Consider the following 20,284-nt stretch of genomic DNA (forward strand, 5'->3'; position numbering starts at 1 on the left):
GGAAAATGACCAAAAATAGTAATTGTTTATCATTTTTATTCAAACAAACAAAAAAAATAATTATCATAAATAACTGTATAAGACTGTAGCAGATGGATAGAATCATTATTTTTAAAATTCGAATACGTTTGCGGAATAGTCAAAATGTCATCTAAATTATATCCTGGAATTCTAAAATTCTGCCATTTGTTATTGATTCACACAATCAGAATATACAACTAATAAAGCTACAGTAAAGAAAACGAAATTACGCTTACATTAATTACACAATAATAACTAAATACTTATATAGTATATTGTCTAAACGTGCATTGGTCCCAAAAGAAAAACTATGACTTTGAGGACGTCTAAATGGAAATTAAAATACAATAGATCATCACAGCGACGAGATTCCCTTATAAAAGGAATTAATAATATTTTTTTTTTGTTTGTTTTTTTTCTCTTCTTCTTCTTCTTCGCGTTTACAAACTATTTACACATTTACGGGAAGATATAAAGATAATTATTGTAATAGTAGTAATAATAATAAAAGGGGATTAAGTAAAATGATAATAGTAATAGTAAATTAAAACGAAAAAAAGGTGGTTAAGGGGTTATTGCTTTGCATACAAAATTGAGAAAGATCATCCAGCATTTTGCTTTATCCTTGCAGGTCGTAGCAGCTCTGAAAACATCAGTCCATGCGCGTCCCCCGTAGAATTTTCTAATAAATATTTTATACTTCTGGAGCACATAATAAAGTCTACATTCTGGTGCCAAGGAAGAAGCTCCTAGAAGGCCAAGAGGAGAGCCAAAACCGTCATTAATAAAACTAGTGACGAGGGATTGAGAAACTGAGATCCATTTTCCGAAAATGTGTTTGAATGGCGACCAGCTGACGTCTCGTTTTCTCTATGATAAAAATCTAAAAAATCATATATTAATCACAGGGTTGAACACGTACTTCATATTAGAAAAAGCGATTTGCTCTCAATTATTATTTTTTTTATTGCTGTGAAGCAAACATATTTGAAATGATTTCGAACGAACGACAAAGCATGATTCGTGTTATTTTCTTCTCCTTGAAGTACAGAACGAAATCGAATTCGTCAAACCAGAATTTTCAGATTCCATTCTGTTTCCTTTAGTTAGGTTTTTGAACTGTTTCGCTATCTTAATAGAATTATTATAGTATAATGAAATATGACATACTTATGAAACATTAGATTTTGAGGCTGCGGCTCTCAGTATCTTGCACGTCGATGAAGATAGGACTCTGGAATGTAGCCGTGTCCAATATTAAATATAGACCGAAGTCTACTCACAACTATATCGAAATATATTTTTGTATTAGAAGCTGAACCAAAATTTTAGAGGACAGAAAACCCACTCGAGGAGAAAGTGTGTTAGTTTTATAGATTTCCAATATATAGTGGTGAAAATTGAAAAAAAAAATAATTGTCTAGTAATCTATAATAGTAAAGCATGCTTAGGTTTAGACGCAAGCAAGTGGATGATACAAAGCGCATTCAACAAAGACCACACGGAAGAACAAACATCAAATTCAAAATAAATGCAAATACATACATCCGAGGAGAGCGAGTCTTAGTACCTAAGTTCCAGTTAATATATATACACCTTCTTTTTTTTTTTATTTAAGTAATGGTCAAGATTTCCTACCTGAGTCGAAATTTGGGTCCGAATCGCTAAAGTTGTAGTCGCTGATATCGCTCTCCTCAGTTGTCACAAGAAGCCCTGTTTTACCTATGGTACCCCGAGGGGCTTCCTTGCAACCGAACCACCAATAGGCAGCCGACCTTGGGAAGGCCGGATTCACGGAGTCCACGGAGAACGTGCGATCGTTGAACCTATAATAAGCTCCATCTTTGAAGAAGTACGTGTAACCGTTGTTATCCTTGAAGGCGGCATCCAGATTGTCAGGTAATCCTTCCCAATTTGAGATCGGTTTCGGGTATCCGCTCTTCACCGGAGGCCTTTGCATCGGATCGAAACGCCAGAATTTAGTTCCTGAAACATTATAATCAATTATAATAAATCTCATTTATTATAATTGCAAAAATCGATTATACCTTTGTAGAAGTAGATCTTTCCGTTGCCGCTCCAAACCGTGGCAGCATCCAAATTATCGGGGATTCCGGTGAAACCAGTAGAAATATCTTTAGGATAATCTCCATCCACTTTACGACCTGCGTACCTCCAGTATTGCTTTCCTTTGAAGAAGTAGCTCTTTCCGTTTTTGTATGTAAATGCTGCATCGATGTCGCCTGGAAGACCGGGCCATCCTTTCGTGATCAATTTCGGGTATCCGCTCATGACCCTATCATCGCTTAACTGCCAGTATTTATCGCCCTTGAAGACGTAGACTTCTCCACCAGCAGATTTAAAGATTGTGTCGAAGGACGAATCCTTGCAGAGATTATCATCTGAAGTGACCGATGGTTCGGTCGGTTCAAACGGCTTTGGTTGTTTCTGCGGAGGATCAACTCGGCGACTCGTCTTCTTGCCGTACAACGCTTGGATACCATCAACATCATCCTGATCCAACTCGAAGAACGGTTCGTAACCTCTGTAGAATGGAGCCATCAGAGCCGATCGCACATCGGAATGACTCAGACCGAGTGAATGACCGAATTCGTGAGCCGCCACCTGGAACAGGTTCGTCCCTCTGTAGCTTCCGATCGTCCACGTTTCAGACGCGTCAAAATGAGCATCACCACCGTAAATCTAAAAAGCAGAAATCGTAAATTATACACAAGTCCATCACTTTGCTTGAAATATATAACTTACAGGGAAGTAAGCATGAGCCAAAGTTCCTCCAGGTCCGTCGAAAGGATCTCCATCTCCGTGCTCACCCGACTCGAATCTAATATCAATGTGAACCTTTCCAGTCGCAGGTTTGAAGTTCAAATCCGTGTACCCAGTCCAAACGTCGAACGCCTTCTGGAGCTCCTTATCGACCTCCGACTGCTTCAAGTTCTTCGGGTACTTGGAAATCCTGTACGTCAGATTTTTCGCCTTCCACCTGCTCCCTACAAACGCAATACAACAAGTTCATTGTTTTGCTCTTCACAATGAGTGTGAGTGTGTGCATCAGAGCGCGATGGACCGGAACTCCGGCATCAAGAGCTTCGTACAATAAATAGTAACGACATTCCCGTTACCGTTCTTTATTTTTATAAACGACTCTCTGTTCGTTGCAACACAGAAATGAATGAATGAATGAATGAAAATAGGTGCATTTATCGAACCTTGAAGTGCGTATCTCTTGGATCTGCTGTCGCTCCCGGTTCCCACTTTGTCCTGCACGCCGCATCTCGGCAAAGACATCACCGTGATGGTCTCCTTGTCCAGTTCACCTGAAAACAGAACCAAATCCATCGTTAACCTTAACCCGAAAACCATTTAAAGAGAGGTTTAATCATTGGCTATTACTGTTAGAGTAGGTCGCCAATGCGAAACCGGATGTGACGGATTCACGAGGACATGCATTTATACATACGACATACGACATACCTGTGATGTTAAGACCAGCGAAGCTTTGGAAATCAGCCACCGCTTTGGAAAATTTATGCTCGTCCATTATTGAGCTCGAATTGAATCGCGTTTTTGCTATATATCCGTACTGTGATAGATACAACTGTAACAGAAACCAATAAAAGTCATCAGTATTTTTGATATTTTAAAATATTCAATTCCTGCGATTCGAACGTACAAGAAAGTGAACGTCCACATTGGAACGACTTAATAGATGCTAAACCACAGAAAGATCGTGCAACGCTTGCAAAATTTAGCCATGTATAAGAAGAGAAGAAACAACCATAAATAGTGAATGAGAATGGAATATAGAATAAGTTTTTTTCAAATCATTTGGTAAAATAGAAGAAAAAAATATTTATTTATTGTATTCAACACTTTAAAGAAATCAACGTTAAATTAATCTTGCATTCTCTTGAAGAAGGAACATATTTCAAAATAAACTATTTTTTAATATGTGTTTTGAGAATGAAACTAATCTTGCGTTAATATTATTTTGCTAAAGGCTAATGACCCAAGCAAATTTTATCGTTGTTAAATAATAGGCGCAGATAAACCGTGAAGCAAATTTTCACAAATCGTTGATGATAAAGCTGTGATTCATTTGCAGTTGACGCATCTTTCAATATTGATTTAAATAATTGTTGCACATTTATGCTGTTTATGCAATTTTTGTATAAATAACATCTGTGTATGAATTGAAGAAATTGTGGAAAGAAATCATTGACTCAATGAAATGTAATTTATAACTGGAAATCGTTAACCTTTGATCTTGAAATCTTGAAATATGTCCATACAAAATTAGCATTGTATTTTTCGCAGATGAAATTGTTGTTATTATTTTTTTTCTATCTCGTCTCATTGTTGAACCTCGAATTAGCATACAGTATTTTTTTCCTCACTGATTTAATGTGGGACAGACTGGGCTCGGTTTTCTGAATGAATGAATCAGTATGATACGCCTACAACTCAGAGAGTTTACTAAGAAATCGATATGAATAGTTGTAAAGGTAAAATAGCTGTAGAATTACTCACCGTCTCTGCATAATGGCAATTAAATGAGACGAGAGAGAGAGAAAAAAAAATGATTAGCAATGCGAATAACGCACATTTATGACAAAGTTTGTAAATATTGTTGGAAATCTGCGAGTACAAGGTACAAAGTTTTTTTTTTTGCAGTAATCGCACTTGCAAATTGGATTAATTTGTTTAGCGAGAATCAGGTTGTTAATTGCACGCAGTTAAAGTGCATTTCCTTAAACGCTATACAAAGACATGCATCTCTGCACATGATAGATCAATCCACTTGAAGGCTGTCAAACTGTACCTGTGCATTTTTTACTTGTTTCTCTTGTCATCTTAACAATAAACAGATCTTAGTCTATTCAAATTGTTCTGTTCATCTCGTAAATTCATATTTTTTTGTTGTTGTTGCTTTATACGAAACCGAAATTGCGTATGCACATTTCAATGCCAACGCGGCAATTTTGTGTTTCGTCCATGATGGATGGATGGATGAGCTTCGACCGCAAAAGTCATGAAATTTTAATGATTTACACCGAAGGATCCTTTATCTTATTTGTATTATCTGCGCAGACGATACGACTAAACAAACGAAGTTTGTTCACCTTGGTAACAACAACGTTATGATTTATTTATGTATTTAGTGATTCGCTGCTTCATTAGCTTCATTATCTATAGCATTTTGCAATGTTAATGGGTTCATATCTAAACCCGTTAACATTGCATACGCAAACGCAATTTTGAATGAGTAAATAGTTTTCAGAATAGTTGTTAAAAAATATATATATGTGTAGAGATTTATGTGAACTATGTTGGATTTATCGGAATTACTTTGTTTTAGTATCAAAACAGTTAATTACGAAACAATCGCCTTAAGCAATTTGATTTGAAAACATGGTAATAATTTATTTTCTAAATAACAAATCGCAATTTTTATTAGTACTAAAATTAATTAATTGCTGTTCTAAAATCAATTGATATTGAAACATTGAAAAATTTTACTAAATAATGAAATCTGAAGCTTTTTTTTAAATTTTTGTTTATTTACAGTCAATGAAAATTCGTTAAAAAATAGTTTTTATTCGTATCTCAGAAAATCCAATTTTTATGATTAATAAAATTAATTAACTTTGCAAAGTTATTAAATGTGAAAAATGACTAATTTATTAAATCAGAAGAACACAATTAAAGAGAATGAAATTATATAGTAAATAGAAAGTAATGTACTACGAAAAAAGTAACTTTAAAATTGATAATTAATTTTGAATTTGCATAAAAAATAAAGTTAATTTTTATTACAACATTAGTGGATAAAAAGTTTAACTGTGAAATTTGTTAACTTTTATATTTTCTATAGAATTAATGAAAATACTTGAAAACAAATCAGTAAAATTTGTGATTTTATTTCTATTGATTTTATATATTTTACTATTTCAATAAATAATACAGTAATATTTTCTAGTAGATATTTTTGATTTATGTATTTTTCTATAGATCTGCATGTAAATTAATGAAAGTACTTTAAATATTTAGAAATATTTCTCGTTTATAAATTTGATTTTATGTATATTTTAAGTAAATTTATTATTAATTTTTTTTGTACATTTTCAATAGAAATAATTTAATGATTCAATAAAATAGGAAAATTGAAAATAATAATAGAATTAACTTCTTTAATTTGCAACAATTTTGTAATAATATTAAATATTTTACATTTTTACTAGAAATATTTTTTTCTCAGAAAAAAAACACATGTATGATATAATTTTCATATGAATTCCATTAAATTAATGTAATTACGTTTTGGAAGCATCACGGGTTGCATAACGCGTTTCTAGAACTGTTTCACATTTCCCGGAACACAAACTAAATCGTTGCGTCCGAACATCGAAAATTCATTGTTATTTTTACAATTAACAATGTTTATTTCAATCAACAAAAAAATAAAAATACATGTAAACGAAAATAATACAGTGAATTTAAACAATATATTCAATTACATTTTCATTAAAACTGTTGTAAATCACTGATTTTTTTCTATTATAAATCACTTCACAAGTTAATTATTTGTATTTTTGTCCAATTAATAATGTTTATTTCATTCAATCATAAAATAAACATGTATAAACTAAAATTATAACTAATTTAAATTAGAAGTTTTACATGTTTAACATTCAACAAAAATGTAATTAATATTGTTGTAAATTGCGGATTTAATGGAAAATTGATTGGATTTTTCAATTAACAATGTTTATTTTATTGCAGAAAAAAATTCCATGTATAAACAAAAAATTTAATTACAAGTTTAACATTCATCCAAATTTTCATTAATATTGTTGTAAATCGCTGATTTTTTTCAATTATTGATAGAAAATTGATTGTATATCTTACTAATTATCAATGTTTATTTCATTCCAGAAAAAATACACGTATAAACGAAAATGACAACTATTTTAATTATAAGTTTTTCTTGTTTAACATTCAACAAAAAAATAATTAATATTGTTGTAAATTGCTGAATTAATGGAAAGTTCTTTATATTTTTTTCATTTAACAATATTTCTTTCATTCCAGAAAAAAAATAACATGTATGAACGAAAATGACAACTATTTTAATTTGAATTTTTCATGTTAAAATTTTAATGAATATTGTTGATTTTTTTCTATTATAAATCACTTCGTGGTATATGAAAATTGTAGGAAATTCAAAGCAATTAACTCAAAAAAAAAAGTACACGTGTCCGAGAATGTAATAGATCTGTGTATCTATGTGTATTTAGGCTTATTATGCGCTTCTGTTTGACATTCATCGAATCAATTAAATGTAATTTACCGGAAACGTCTGAATGGCGAGTCATGTGGAGGCAACATGAATCAACTCACTGTACGTGAAAATAAAATAAACTAATAATTGACAATAAAAAAAAAGAAACGACACCGACGAGTTAATATGAATGCATATAAAAAAAAAAGAAGAGGAAGGAAGAGCAGACTCGGTGTGATTCATGGCGTTTAATTAGTAACCACATGGACGCACTTTTCGCCTTCAATAACCGCAGAGAAAGAAGTGCATTCAAGAAGACTTATCCGCTCTTTAACTAATTATTTATGAATTTATGTTTTCATCATCATCACGAAACGGATTTTATAATTGAAGTGAATGTTTTGGCTCGTATGGTAATGGCAGTGGCAATGAACCAAGCGAAATTGTCGTATCTCAATGTCATCAAAAATAGAATCATGCACCGCATGAATTATTTATATTCACGTGTGTTTGTATATTATATACATATGTATATAAATATATAATAAATACATAATGGTGATATGTGTGTGTGCATGGAACAACAAATCGCGACACAATGGGAAATAAAGGTTGAAGAAGAGAAAAATAAAAGAAGTTGCTCGGATATTCACGTTTACGTGATTAATATGAAAGAATAAATAATATCGGCAATTAACAAATGAGGCGAAATAACAAAACAAAACAAAAAAAAATGTAATAATCCTCGTTACCTTCGCAATTATTCCGATCACAGATGCGTGCATAATTCCATACAATTTTTACTTATAGTAACCTTATATTGGAAAATTTCTATTATGCATGTAACTTTTCGCTCGTTATATAAACTATAAATAATTCAAAATCGCCACTTCACGTTTCGGTGCTATTATATAATCTTTAGCGAATAGCAGAAGCAGCAGAGAACAGAAAAAGAAAAAGAAGGAATAACTACGGCTAAATAAAATAAATAATGCATCAAGTCCGAACCGCTTTGGGAATTATAAAACGTCGCTGTCAAACGAAATATCAACTAAGCTTGAATTGAGACTTCGTTCAAGTTAATTATTTGTAAACATGCTTGGGATAGGCTGGATAACTGATTAAGAATTGATAAACTTATCCAACAACAAAAAATATATGTGAGTAGAAGGCGCGTCGCTACTTGAGAAATCAAACTATAAGATTATGAAAACCATCAAAAAACAAACGAAATATATTTTTGTTTTGTTAAAATTTAAGTTTAAAAACATTACATTCTTAAAATTAAACAGTTTGCTATGATTATTGGAATTTATCAAAAATTATTAAAACTTTTTCCTCACAATTTTTATTATCATAATTATTTTAATGTTTAGTAACGAAAAGTTACAATTTTGTTACGTCATATTTTTGGTTCTTTCTTTTTTAATCTTTTAATAAGCCAAATTTATCAAAATATCAAAACTTTTTCCACTGCAACGTTGATTTCTTTTTAAATAATTCTTTATTATTAAATCATAGTTTTAAATAAACTTTCGTTACGGCATATATTTTTTCTAAAAAATCACTCGATCATCAATAATCATCATTGATTTTCTAATAAAGAACGTGAAATGATTATTATTATTTTCTAAATAAAAAAACAATAATGGCTTGTAACAATCATCAAATTTATTTAAGGAAATCAACCGTAGTTACAGGAATTCAAGTCTTAGTCATTTTATATTAACTCGAGGCTGACCTACGCCAACGAATGCATATAAATCCTGCGGTTTACTAGATATTCACCGCAGGATTAGGCCTCTGATGTCTTGCGACTTACCAGCATATTTGCATCCAATTTACGATTGTCTCAAAAGTGTTCTTTCTTCCACCCACAAACACGTAAAGTTCACCTCAAACATCCGACAATCTTAATTACCAGCAATTATTACTCATGCTTTTTCTAAGTATTATTTTAATATTTAATTTGTATTTTAACTGTAACAAAATAAATAATTATTTTTAAATAAATTTACTTAAACTTTAATTATCAAATTTACTATTTAATTAATACCTAAATCTAATTAGTTTTTAATTTTCTTGATACTGCACTTTCGTACTAAACCTTATCAGTGCATTTATAACTGAGTAATTTGAATTTTTGTTAATTACGTTTACAAAATGTAAATTTCAGTAGAAATCAAGTAATTAATTATATAATTTATATAATTTGAATTATTGTTATTATTAAGATATTTAAGACATTGAAATAGTTTGAAGGTTTCTGACGCAAAGTGAAATGTGAGTCATTTGATTGTTGTGATTAAATTTAATGCGTTTAGAACGAAAATTTTTTGAGTCATGAAAATCCGCCTCAAGGCCACTACGACCGATTAATTTGGGCCCCGTGTATGTTGGAGTGCGAGCGCGATCATCCATCTATCTGATCCTCATGTTATCACCGTGCAAACAGTTTGACACACTGACACTAATCCAATTAATACGGAGAGGACAACAAAGGTAAATAGAAAAAAACAGTGAAATAAAATATGAAGTAGGAAGGAAATGTGACGAAGCTCGAGATTGTGAAAAACGCGTTGCATTAATTTCAGTTTTTCCACGAAAATTCCTCAACGTGCGAGGCATTGTCTGCACGTCCCATTGTGTCTCGATTCCGTTTTGGATTTGTTGTTGTTGTGCGATTCGAAGAGGGCTTGTCTCGAACCCCACGCTTTTGCGATCCCAAAAAAAAAACATACCATCACGTTTGCATAGCAAATTCGCAGCCTTAGGTTATCATATTTGAAAGAAATACTTTGTTTAACGTTGTTTAATTTACATTGTTTATTTGTAAGTTACTAACGTTTTTTTGTTTGTTTTGTAGTTTATTGCATAACAAATTCGAAATTTGAATGAAATATCTCATTTAATGTCGTCTAAATTACATAAATTTACGGTTTCATTGGAAATTAGCCGTCTTAGGTTGTCATATTTGAAAGAAATGCTTCGTCTAACTTTATTCAAATTAAATAATTAACTTGTAACTTTTCTATTTGTTTGTAGTATATTGAGGTTCCCATAAATACCATCATCTATGCAGTGGGAATTCGCATTAGGTAATCAAATTTGTTGTGAAATTCATTGTTGAATGTTGATTAAATTACTTTATTTACTTGTAATATCTGTATTTGTTTTGTAGTTCATTGAGAATCCCAAAAAACACAATAATATTTGCATAGTGAATTCAAAATATGTGAAAAATTTTCCTCGTTTAAACTCAAATTAAATAAAAAATATTTGTATTATAGTTTACTGAGAGGTCCCCAATTATCATAATAAATTCGAAACGTTGGGATGTCAAAATTTGTGAAAAATGTACCTCGGTTAAACTTAAATTAAATAAAAAATATTTGTTTTATAGTTTACTGAGAGGTCCCCAATTATCATAGTAAATTCGAAACGTTGGGATGTCAAAATTTGTGAAAAATGTACCTCGTTTAAACTTAAATTAAATAAAAAATATTTGTTTTATAGTTTACTGAGGTCCCCAATATCATAGTAAATTTTAAACGTTGGGATTCAAAATTTGTGAAAAATTGTACCTCGTTAAACTTAAATTAAAAAAAATATTTGTTTTATAGTTTACTGAGGTCCCCAATTATCATAGTAAATTCGAAACGTTGGGATGTCAAAATTTGTGAAAAATGTACCTCGTTCAAACTTAAATTTAAAAGAAAAATTGTTTTATAGTTTACTGAGGTCCCCAATTATTATAGAAAATTCGAAACGTTGGGATGTCAAAATTTGTGAAAAATGTTGATTAAATTACATTATTTCTTTGCACTTTAGTAGAATTTGTTAACGTTGATTAAATTTGATTATTTCATTGTAATTTTAACGAATTTGACTGAAGTCCCCGAAAAGTATAATAGCGAATACGCAACCTTAAGATGTCCAAATTTGTTTACCGTTATTTACATTATTTGCTTATAACTTAGTAGTAGAATCTGTATTTGTTTAATAGTTTACTGTTGTCCTTCATTGTATTTAGTTAAATAAAGTTGTATAATAATTAGAGGATGCGATTGAAAACGATCATCATTCCACTTCCTACCCAGAGCGCCGCATGCGAATCCTGGGTTAATTAAAGGACTGTCGCAGGATTAGCTATGCGACCTTTAGCTCTCTGCACAAGTGTCCTTGCAGTGCCGGTCACTATCTAACAGAATAATGATTTTAATCCACCAAGGATGTCCGACGCGTCGAGGATTCAAACAAATCCTATGCATCGCGTCGTGACTAGCTAGCCAAGCCGATCGCTTCTGCCAATGCTAATCAAACAGAATTTTCGAAAATTCCAATCAGTGATCTCAACTGTACACGGATATTGACGATCGCCACTAAATCGTGAACAGCTTACGCGATTTTAATCTCAAAACGTGAATCTACAAGAAAATCAATATTAAATATATTTGTTTTCGTTTTAAATACAAATAATTTCATGTTGACATCTTGAATTATATTTCATTCAACAATATAATCATTCATAATTTTAGCATTGAATCAATATTGGGTAAACTGGAGTAAATACGAGGGTTATATAAAAAAATCGCAATCATCAGTGCACATAATAACCATTTCCGTTGTTGTAATAAGTACATATGCGATATCGGAGATGAATTCATAATAATTGTTACCTTCGGCACTGAAACCTTGGTTTAACGTTTCAGACCTTGTCGCATTCCATAAAGCGATGCAAGGTAAATCGAAGAGAGAAAAAAATCGACCCGTTATCGGTCATTGTCGTCGATCATTGAATGAGTTTGCTATTTGATGATCATGGCATGATCTCTTCTTGTTTGTTTTAGAGGTCACAAAGAACCCTTCAGTCGAGTTTATATACACAATATTCATTCTGTTTATAGATAAATCCATCTATATTTGATCTCAATGCAGAAGCAGTTTAATCAATACACAGCAATACCTCGCATAGTGCGGATTGGCTATAATACGGTTTGAAATAAAAAAAAAACTGAATTTTAATTAAGCAAAATACATTCGGAAAAATTAGTACACTTATTTTTCTGTATATAGTGAAGTCTTTTTCTTTGTGCTGTGGTTTTAAAGTCCACTATTAGTGCGGTTTTAAACAGTGCGGGATCCGAACATAATAGCACTTTGTATAGATAAGTCCATCTATATTTGATCTCAATGCGGAAGTAGTTTAATCAATACACAGCAATACCTCGCATAGTGCGGATTGGCAATAGTACGGTTTACAATTTAAAAAAAAATTGAATTTTAATTGAGCAAAACATTCGTCCACTATTAGTGCGGTTTTAAACAGTGTGTGATCCGAACATATTAGCACTTTGTTTACGTAATATTAATGGTGGCTAATATAAAATAAAATTGGTTTGTGAATTTTAACGGTTTGTTGAAAAAATATATAATTATATAACAAAGATATTGCGTTAACTGATTCATTCATAACCTGTAAGGTTATTTCCATGTTATCTAATACGTTTTAATGCCATTACGCATCGTCGGATTATAATGACAAAACCACGGCAATGTGGAATATTTCCTGCGAGTTTAATAATCTAACCGCTAAATTGAAAACCGACAACTGGATAATACGTTGGAAAAGTAAAACTTGATGAACCAAATTCGGTATTATGTCATAAGTATATAAACCGTATTTCTTGGTAAATAAAGTTTTATTACAATTACTTGGAAGAAACTACTTTTCAGACGTTTTAACTATATTTTATAGTAATTTTTTTATATAAGAAAGAGTAGAAAGATTTTGGTCAATAGTTCAAATTAGAATCAATAAAAATTAGTAAATAAATAATTTAATGACATTTTATTTCAGTAATTGCTGCGATTTCTCAATGCAATTGATTTTACACTATTGAATTTTCTATTCTATAGTTGAAAAATATACAGGAAAAGCCTGTTTCGTAACCACGTAATTCGAACTATTGTTGTAATTTGTGTTAGTTCGTTGTACACAGAAATACTTTAAACCCAGTTTATAGGCTTATACGTGTCATTGGGAGTGTTTATTTATTTGAAATTAACGCAGCAATTCTATTTATTCTCAGTTTACAGAGAAACAAATCTACTTTATTTTAATGTGTTATTTGCTGACTCGTCATTTTATGAAGGTTTTTTTTTGGGGACCCTCACCTTTTTTTGGGACCACGAAAAGAAACATTAAAATATAAGAATACATATTTAGTTGTTAAGTAGCAAAGATGCCAACAATCAACACCTCCTCCCTTCAACTTCATCTACTTGACAGGTACCTAGGGCCCACGATAATCTTAATTCGGCCCTGATTATTTAATAAACTGTATAAATATTTTTGTTACAAATTTAGTGACTAAAGCTTATCAAAATAATGACTCAACCTTTGAGAATTAATTAACAGCTGCTGTGAATTTCATAACAACAGAAACCTGAGAAATATATTTAAATTAAAAAAAAAATCTTATCGTTGTTTTTTTTTTTTAAATACGTAAACCAGGCTTATCTAATAATAATAATATTCAAAATGTATCTTCAAATTATGCGCGTGCTTTGAAAATGTATTTGAAAACTACGTAAAAAAGTACATGAATTTTTGTATATATTTTTTTTTTATTATCTACGTACTTGAATTATTATTATTAGCTAATTATCCGCGACCTTCTGACATCTATTTAGCTTTTGCTTGTAATAATTTTATATTGTGCTGTGCGTTCCGTTACATGTGTTATAATTCGTGTTTGAAAAAAAAATGTGTGTGTTTGTTATTGTTACGCAATTTTTGATTCCTTTTATTTAAATACTTTCCGCTTTGGAGGATACAAATGTTGTGTGTTTTTTTTCTTCAAATTTAACAATATGATTAATTAAGGTATTGTTCGGTAATAATTATTATTATGTAACTAAATTCTACGTGATTAGTGAAAAAAATTGATACTTGAAATATTTTGAAAAATAAAATTATAATTATGGGAAAAAAAAATTATTAGAACAAAAACAAAATTCTGTATAAATTCTTCAAAACAGAACATTTTTCAATAAATTTTCTAGAATATTCATTGAAGAAAAAACTTGAATTGACTCAAATATTATTGTGACAATTTTATTAATGTAATCATTTGATAAGTATTGCAAGTAATAAAGTACCCTTTATTATGGATTATAAATGTAATTATCTGGAGATTACATATTATATTAGAGATAGTTAATCTAAAATAATTTCAGATCAGAGAATTTGTAATAAACGAAATGATAGCATCGAGCATCAGTTAAATAAATGAATATTTTAAATCAAATTATCATTAACAATTAATTTAATTAATGTAATTAATATGTTATTAAAACTATAAAGGATATGGATATGAAATTTCTGATTAAGTTGTGTTTTCTTAAAATCCTGTTTAATTAGTATTACTTTAGCTGTATTACTCATGAATTATCAGACGTTGCGGTCTTCGTCATTAATCTGCGGTGTTGTTTTTTTTTTCGCGTTCGTTTCGTTGTTTTTTTTTTTGGAAGAAGAAACGAAGGGATTAATGACCGTATTGTTAATGGATGAGTCAGTGCATCGAAGGTGAACCGATGTACATCCGCACGTAACAATACCAGTTCGACGTTGCGTAAGGGGCGATCTTTGATCGAAGAACATCGACGACAAATAATGAAAGCGAAGCGAAGAAAACAAACAAATAACAAACAAAAACAACAATAAATCAGTAAAGATATGTGCGATGGGAAAACACAAATAAATTCCGATGCGAAATGGGCGAAAACGGAGTGGAAAAACACACGAAGGTGCACGGCTCGGCTCGGCCGCACGGCGCACGTGAAATTCTTCGGCCGGATTAAAATTCACAATCTGTCATGCCGATGTACATACAATAATTCTTCCTAATCGAATTCATAATAAAACAGAAAACCGAAGGGCATCCGATACGTTAAGGTATTATAACGGCACGTGTCCGGCATTTAATCGAAATGTGCGCAACACACAATAAATACTTTGGAAAATACTAGTGAACTGTATACACAGAAGACGCATTTTTTTTTGTTGACAACCTGTTGAATTCCCGAAGAAACTAGTCATTAATGAATGACTCAATTTTGCACGTATTATTAACGTTTACTAATAATTCATTTCAAATAATTGATGAGTCTAATACTGCACCCACACTATGCGTGAAATGAGTAACAATTCAATCAATACCTCGCATAGTACTGCTTCAATCAGTCCGGATTCAAAGGTTTGAAAATTTCAATTGAGCATTTATTTAATCGATTGATTAGTATTATTATCAAACTATTGGTACTCTCGGTTTGAGTCTCATAACTCGTCTAGTGCGGATGCACAGGTTATAGTGATAAAAAAGAATTTATTCAAATCTACGGTTTTCTTACTTACTTGAACCCGTTTCAATCTTCTACGTGAAATGAATATTTACCAATAATTCATTTAAAATTTAAGATTTGTACTAATGTGAAATGAGTAATAAATTAATTATCAATTAAAGCAACACCTCGCATAGAGTTGCTTCGAACAGTCCTGATTCATTATAGTCCGGTTTGGAAAAGTTAATTGTGCTGTTAATTTTTGTATATATTTAATATTTAGTTCCTCGATTAGTCCGGGATATTGGCGGAACCGCACTATGCGATTTAATGATGTACAAGTAGCATTATAAGTTTATTTGTATGAAATTATTGTTCAGTCTCACTATAATTCGATTTGATAATTTCAATTGTACTGTTCATTTTTGTATGTATTTAATTCTTCGATTAGTCCGGGTTTTTGTCGGAACCGCACTATTGAGGTAATGTTGTTCTATATACTAGTAGCTTTATAAGTTTAATTGTTATCCAATTGTTGTTCGGGTTTAAAAATTTCAATTGAACATTTTATATAAATTTAATTCTTCGATTAGTCCGGTTTCAAACAGTCATATCTAGGACTGTTTGAAACAGGATTAATGGAATTGTTATCGAACTTGATGGTAATAGTTGGTATGCTCATAACTTATTCGAAAAAAAAAACAGCTTATTAAAATGTATGGTTTTCTTCTTTATTTAAACAACGCAAGTTAAAAACTGAGATAAATGAAAAGCAAATGTTAATTACGTATGTATATAATTCTTCGATTAGTCCGGGTTTTTGTCGGAACCGCACTATTGAGGTAATGCTGTTCTATATACTAGTAGCTTTATAAGTTTAATTGTTGTACAATTGTTGTTCGGGTTTAAAAATTTCAATTGTTCATTTTATATAAATTTAATTCTTCGATTAGTCCGATTTCAAATAGTCATATCCAGGACTGTATGAAACTGGATTAATTGAATTGTTATCGATACTTGATGGTAATAGTTGGTATGCTCATAACATATTCGAAAAAAAAACAGCTTATTAAAATGTATGGTTTTCTTCTTTATTTAAACAACGCAAGTTAAAAACTGAGATAAATGAAAAGCAAATGTTAATTACGTATGTATATAATTCTTCGATTAGTCCGGGTTTTTGTCGGAACCGCACTATTGAGGTAATGTTGTTCTATATACTAGTAGCTTTATAAGTTTAATTGTTATCCAATTGTTGTTCGGGTTTAAAAATTTCAATTGTTCATTTTATATAAATTTAATTCTTCGATTAGTCCGGTTTCAAACAGTTTTATGGAATTGTTATCGAACAATGCGGATGCATCTTTATATTCGAAAAAAAAACAGCTTATTAAAATGTATGGTTTTCTTCTTGATTTAAACAACACAAGTTAAAAACTGAGATAAATGAAAAGTAAACGTTAATTAATCTATAATTATTAGTATTATCCCGGATTAACAATACATTTTGTGCTGATCCACTTAAAAAAGAGGCATCTGACTTGTTTATGTGTGTGCATCAGATCAATTAAAATCAGCTTTAATTCTGTATACTGTATAAAAACAAACAAATATAAGAACAATAAAAGTAATAATCTTTTAAGTGCGGTTAATTAAGAAAGAATGGTAGCACGAGAAAATTAAAAAAAAAAAAGCTGTTAGTCCTTGAGGCCTAGATCTTTTAGCACGTCGAATTTGGGAAAGTCCAAGATTGTTACAGTTACAAATTGATCAATAACGTTTAAGGAATCGATAGACGTAGACGGATTAATAAGTTATTGGTTTTAGATTTTTGATCATCTGGATTCTCTGAATATCTGTTATTATTCGGAGAAAGCGACGAGGCTAGATCACAGTTGTTATAATTCTCGTGACTAATAATAATTCGATGAATCATTTGCGTCACTTCTTAGAGTTTAACTCTTTGTGAAGTTCATTTGATTCTGACGTGAGTAATAGTAACGAAAATTGCAAAGAAAATCTTTGTTCTTACAAAATTGTCTTATTTTGTGTTATATGGAAACTTGATTTGCTTAGTTGCATTTCTTACAGTAAAGACATTAAAAAGAAAAATATATTGCTCACACATTTTTTTTTATATCATTCACGTGTTTAAAGTTATGAAATAATTCTGCAATGCCGAGAACGACTCGTGCGTCAAAGAAAATATATATATCTGTATAATATAAAGGATTATCAAGTGCGATTAGTCATATTTTGTAGTGAGAATTTAATATTTAATATTTTTCATGATGGGAATAATCTAAGCATTTCCTCTCAAATAAGTTTACATGACGATTCAACGATTATGTAAAATGATAATAACAGTCTTTAACCAGATCACGTTTTTCGATTGAATCATATGTGGCACTAAACTGCATAATAATGGAATGACATAACTTTATTATTAAACAATTGTTAAATTAAAATCGCCGTTAAAGTGTCATATTTAAGTATACTTTATATGAATGTTTCTTTTATCTAGTAGTGCGTACGCATCTTTATTCTACAAAGAAAATGATTTATTTAAATTAAAGAATTGACGTATTAAAGAATTGACGTATTATGCATATGTTACTTTAATTGAAAGTTGTGTACGCACCTTTACAGTAATAAAAAATAAGTGAATCCTTTTTGAGAAAAACAATTAATTGCGTCATCTTTGAACCCAAATTGTAACTTTTACAAAGTTATAAACTTATAATCAACATATGCATGATTCACGCGTTTTATCTATTGATTACTCATTAACAATATTTTCTTTGACGGGATTTCTGTATATTTTTTTTCAAAGGCAACGTTTTCAAATTATTCATGCAAATGTTTCCCAATAGTAACCGAGATAATACTTGAAATCGCTACAGATAAGTAATAAAAAAAAAATTAGAAACAATATAAATGCAATTTGATTTAATAAAAAATGTATTACCAAATTTTAGAAATCCGTTTCATTTTCTACACTTGACACACACAGAGATGCGTTTTGTTTTATTTGATTTGTATTTTCGGGAGCTTTATGTAATTTTCGAAAGTGTGACTGAAAACGTGCCGTGTCGTTATTTTCTTTTTATTCCTCTTTTTCCATCTAGTTTTGCGGTTTTTGCGAAATCCGAGCGTAACGAATCGATGCGGGATTTGCATAAGTGCGATGGAGAAAAATCGATCCGCAGATTTTTCTTTTCAGTAAAGAAAACTCGTAAACGTCACACGTTGATTACTATCTCATTATCCACATTACGAAAGTGTGCGCCTTTACATCGCGCATCATATTTGCATTGATAAGGAGACAAAACGCTGATTAAGTGTGACGAGGCTCGTTGAAATGCGTTTCGTGTATAACTTGTTACAAATATGATTCATTTTTACAATTGGTTCAACAAGTTGATGCTTATTAATTTTTGTTTACACTTACCATCGCTTGGTTATCGTTGACCGGTGCCGATCCTACCATGTAGATGGTCAGGACGACCATCAGGACTACACTCACAAACATTTTCTTGCTGTTTCTCCGTATACTTTAGAAAATTTTAATTTTTTGAAGCTTTTAATTCGGACGAGACTGGAGTCGGCGATCGCGGAACCAGGACTACCTGCGGCTTGGTACCGCGACAGTGGTTTAATCCAAACTACTCGACAGGTGCGCGGCGATGGACTTATAACAATCCGCGCAAATCCTGACGCTTTCCCTCCTCCAAATCAAATCATCATAGCATACACAAAAAACTACTATACCACCGAAATTTTAGCGGTTTCAAATTAGTGACATACGTAAGATTAAATAACGAATGGTTGAGCCATGATCTGCATTCATTGAGCACGGTTCCTAAACTATTTTCACCAGATTTTTGTTTACTTGTTTGTTTGTTTTCTTTGTATCGAGGCCAGCACAGAGAAGGGCAATGCTTTATTCCATAAATACTTTAAAACTTACAATATTTTGTAGTCAGAATTAACTGTAGACATTTTTGTATTATACTTTTATATTTTGTATAACTATTGCAATAATATTATAACTATTGTTTAATTTTCTCTAATTTATCTTTTTTAACCTATTGTTTTTCATTTTATAATAATACCAACAATTTTTATTGCAACAATAGTACAATTACATAAATAATTACAGACAAAAAGCATACCACAATCCTATTTTATTTATATTGAAATGTGTCATAGTCATATATTTATTTATTTGGTATTTATTTCTTACTTTTCAAGAAGTCTTGAACTTTACAATATTTGTTCTGTTGATTTCTGAATGTAGGTCATTTTTTCTTGTTATATATTTCTTTGTTTTCTTTGCAATTAGCTTTATTTTGTTTAAATTTAATTGCATTATGATAATATTTAATTATTTCTTCAAATATTCTTATTTTTTTTAAATTATTTTGTAGTGTTTAATAAATACAACTTAATTCCATAAGATTTCGTAAATTTTGAGGATTTTCTATTATAAAATATATGAAAACACATCAAATTACACAATTTGTTTGGACACTTTCATAATAATACATTTCAATGAATAACAAAATGTTAGAGTAAAAAATACATGATTGATTGTATAATATAGAATGATTTTTT

General features: G+C 30.7%; 1 protein-coding gene across 5 annotated transcripts; it reads right to left on the reverse strand.

Moving 5' to 3' along the window:
• Window positions 1-79: 79 nt before the first annotated feature.
• LOC108566081 (matrix metalloproteinase-24-like) lies at window positions 80-19,321 on the reverse strand. 5 transcript variants are annotated; one of them, XM_017925797.1, is made up of 8 exons: window positions 19,119-19,321; window positions 3,514-3,637; window positions 3,249-3,356; window positions 2,788-3,029; window positions 2,070-2,724; window positions 1,744-2,007; window positions 1,192-1,306; window positions 816-904 (listed from the first exon to the last, which is right to left on the reverse strand). In XM_017925797.1, the coding sequence occupies exons 1-7, from the start codon at window positions 19,197-19,199 to the stop codon at window positions 1,224-1,226; spliced, it is 1,557 nt and encodes a 518-aa protein (XP_017781286.1). In that variant the 5' UTR covers window positions 19,200-19,321; the 3' UTR covers window positions 816-904; window positions 1,192-1,223. The 5 variants fall into 5 exon arrangements, with proteins under 5 accessions (XP_017781283.1, XP_017781281.1, XP_017781286.1 ...); XM_017925796.1 differs by having other exon boundaries at window positions 1,192-1,255; window positions 1,660-2,007; XM_017925793.1 differs by having other exon boundaries at window positions 1,660-2,007.
• Window positions 19,322-20,284: the final 963 nt, after the last annotated feature.

The sequence above is a fragment of the Nicrophorus vespilloides genome, unplaced genomic scaffold (assembly GCF_001412225.1).
Source record: "Nicrophorus vespilloides isolate i.1.1-1 unplaced genomic scaffold, Nicve_v1.0, whole genome shotgun sequence".
NCBI classification, from domain to species: domain Eukaryota; kingdom Metazoa; phylum Arthropoda; class Insecta; order Coleoptera; family Silphidae; genus Nicrophorus; species Nicrophorus vespilloides.

Bases quoted from the DNA above. Each gene is read 5' to 3' on its own strand.
- LOC108566081 (XM_017925792.1), bottom strand. From the start codon at position 19,199: ATGTTTGTGAGTGTAGTCCTGATGGTCGTCCTGACCATCTACATGGTA. The intron at 2,725-2,787 runs GTAAGTTATATA...TCTGCTTTTTAG, and splicing joins TGGCTCATGCTTACTTCCCT to ATTTACGGTGGTGATGCTCA. The intron at 2,008-2,069 runs GTATAATCGATT...ATAATGTTTCAG, and splicing joins AAAGATCTACTTCTACAAAG to GAACTAAATTCTGGCGTTTC.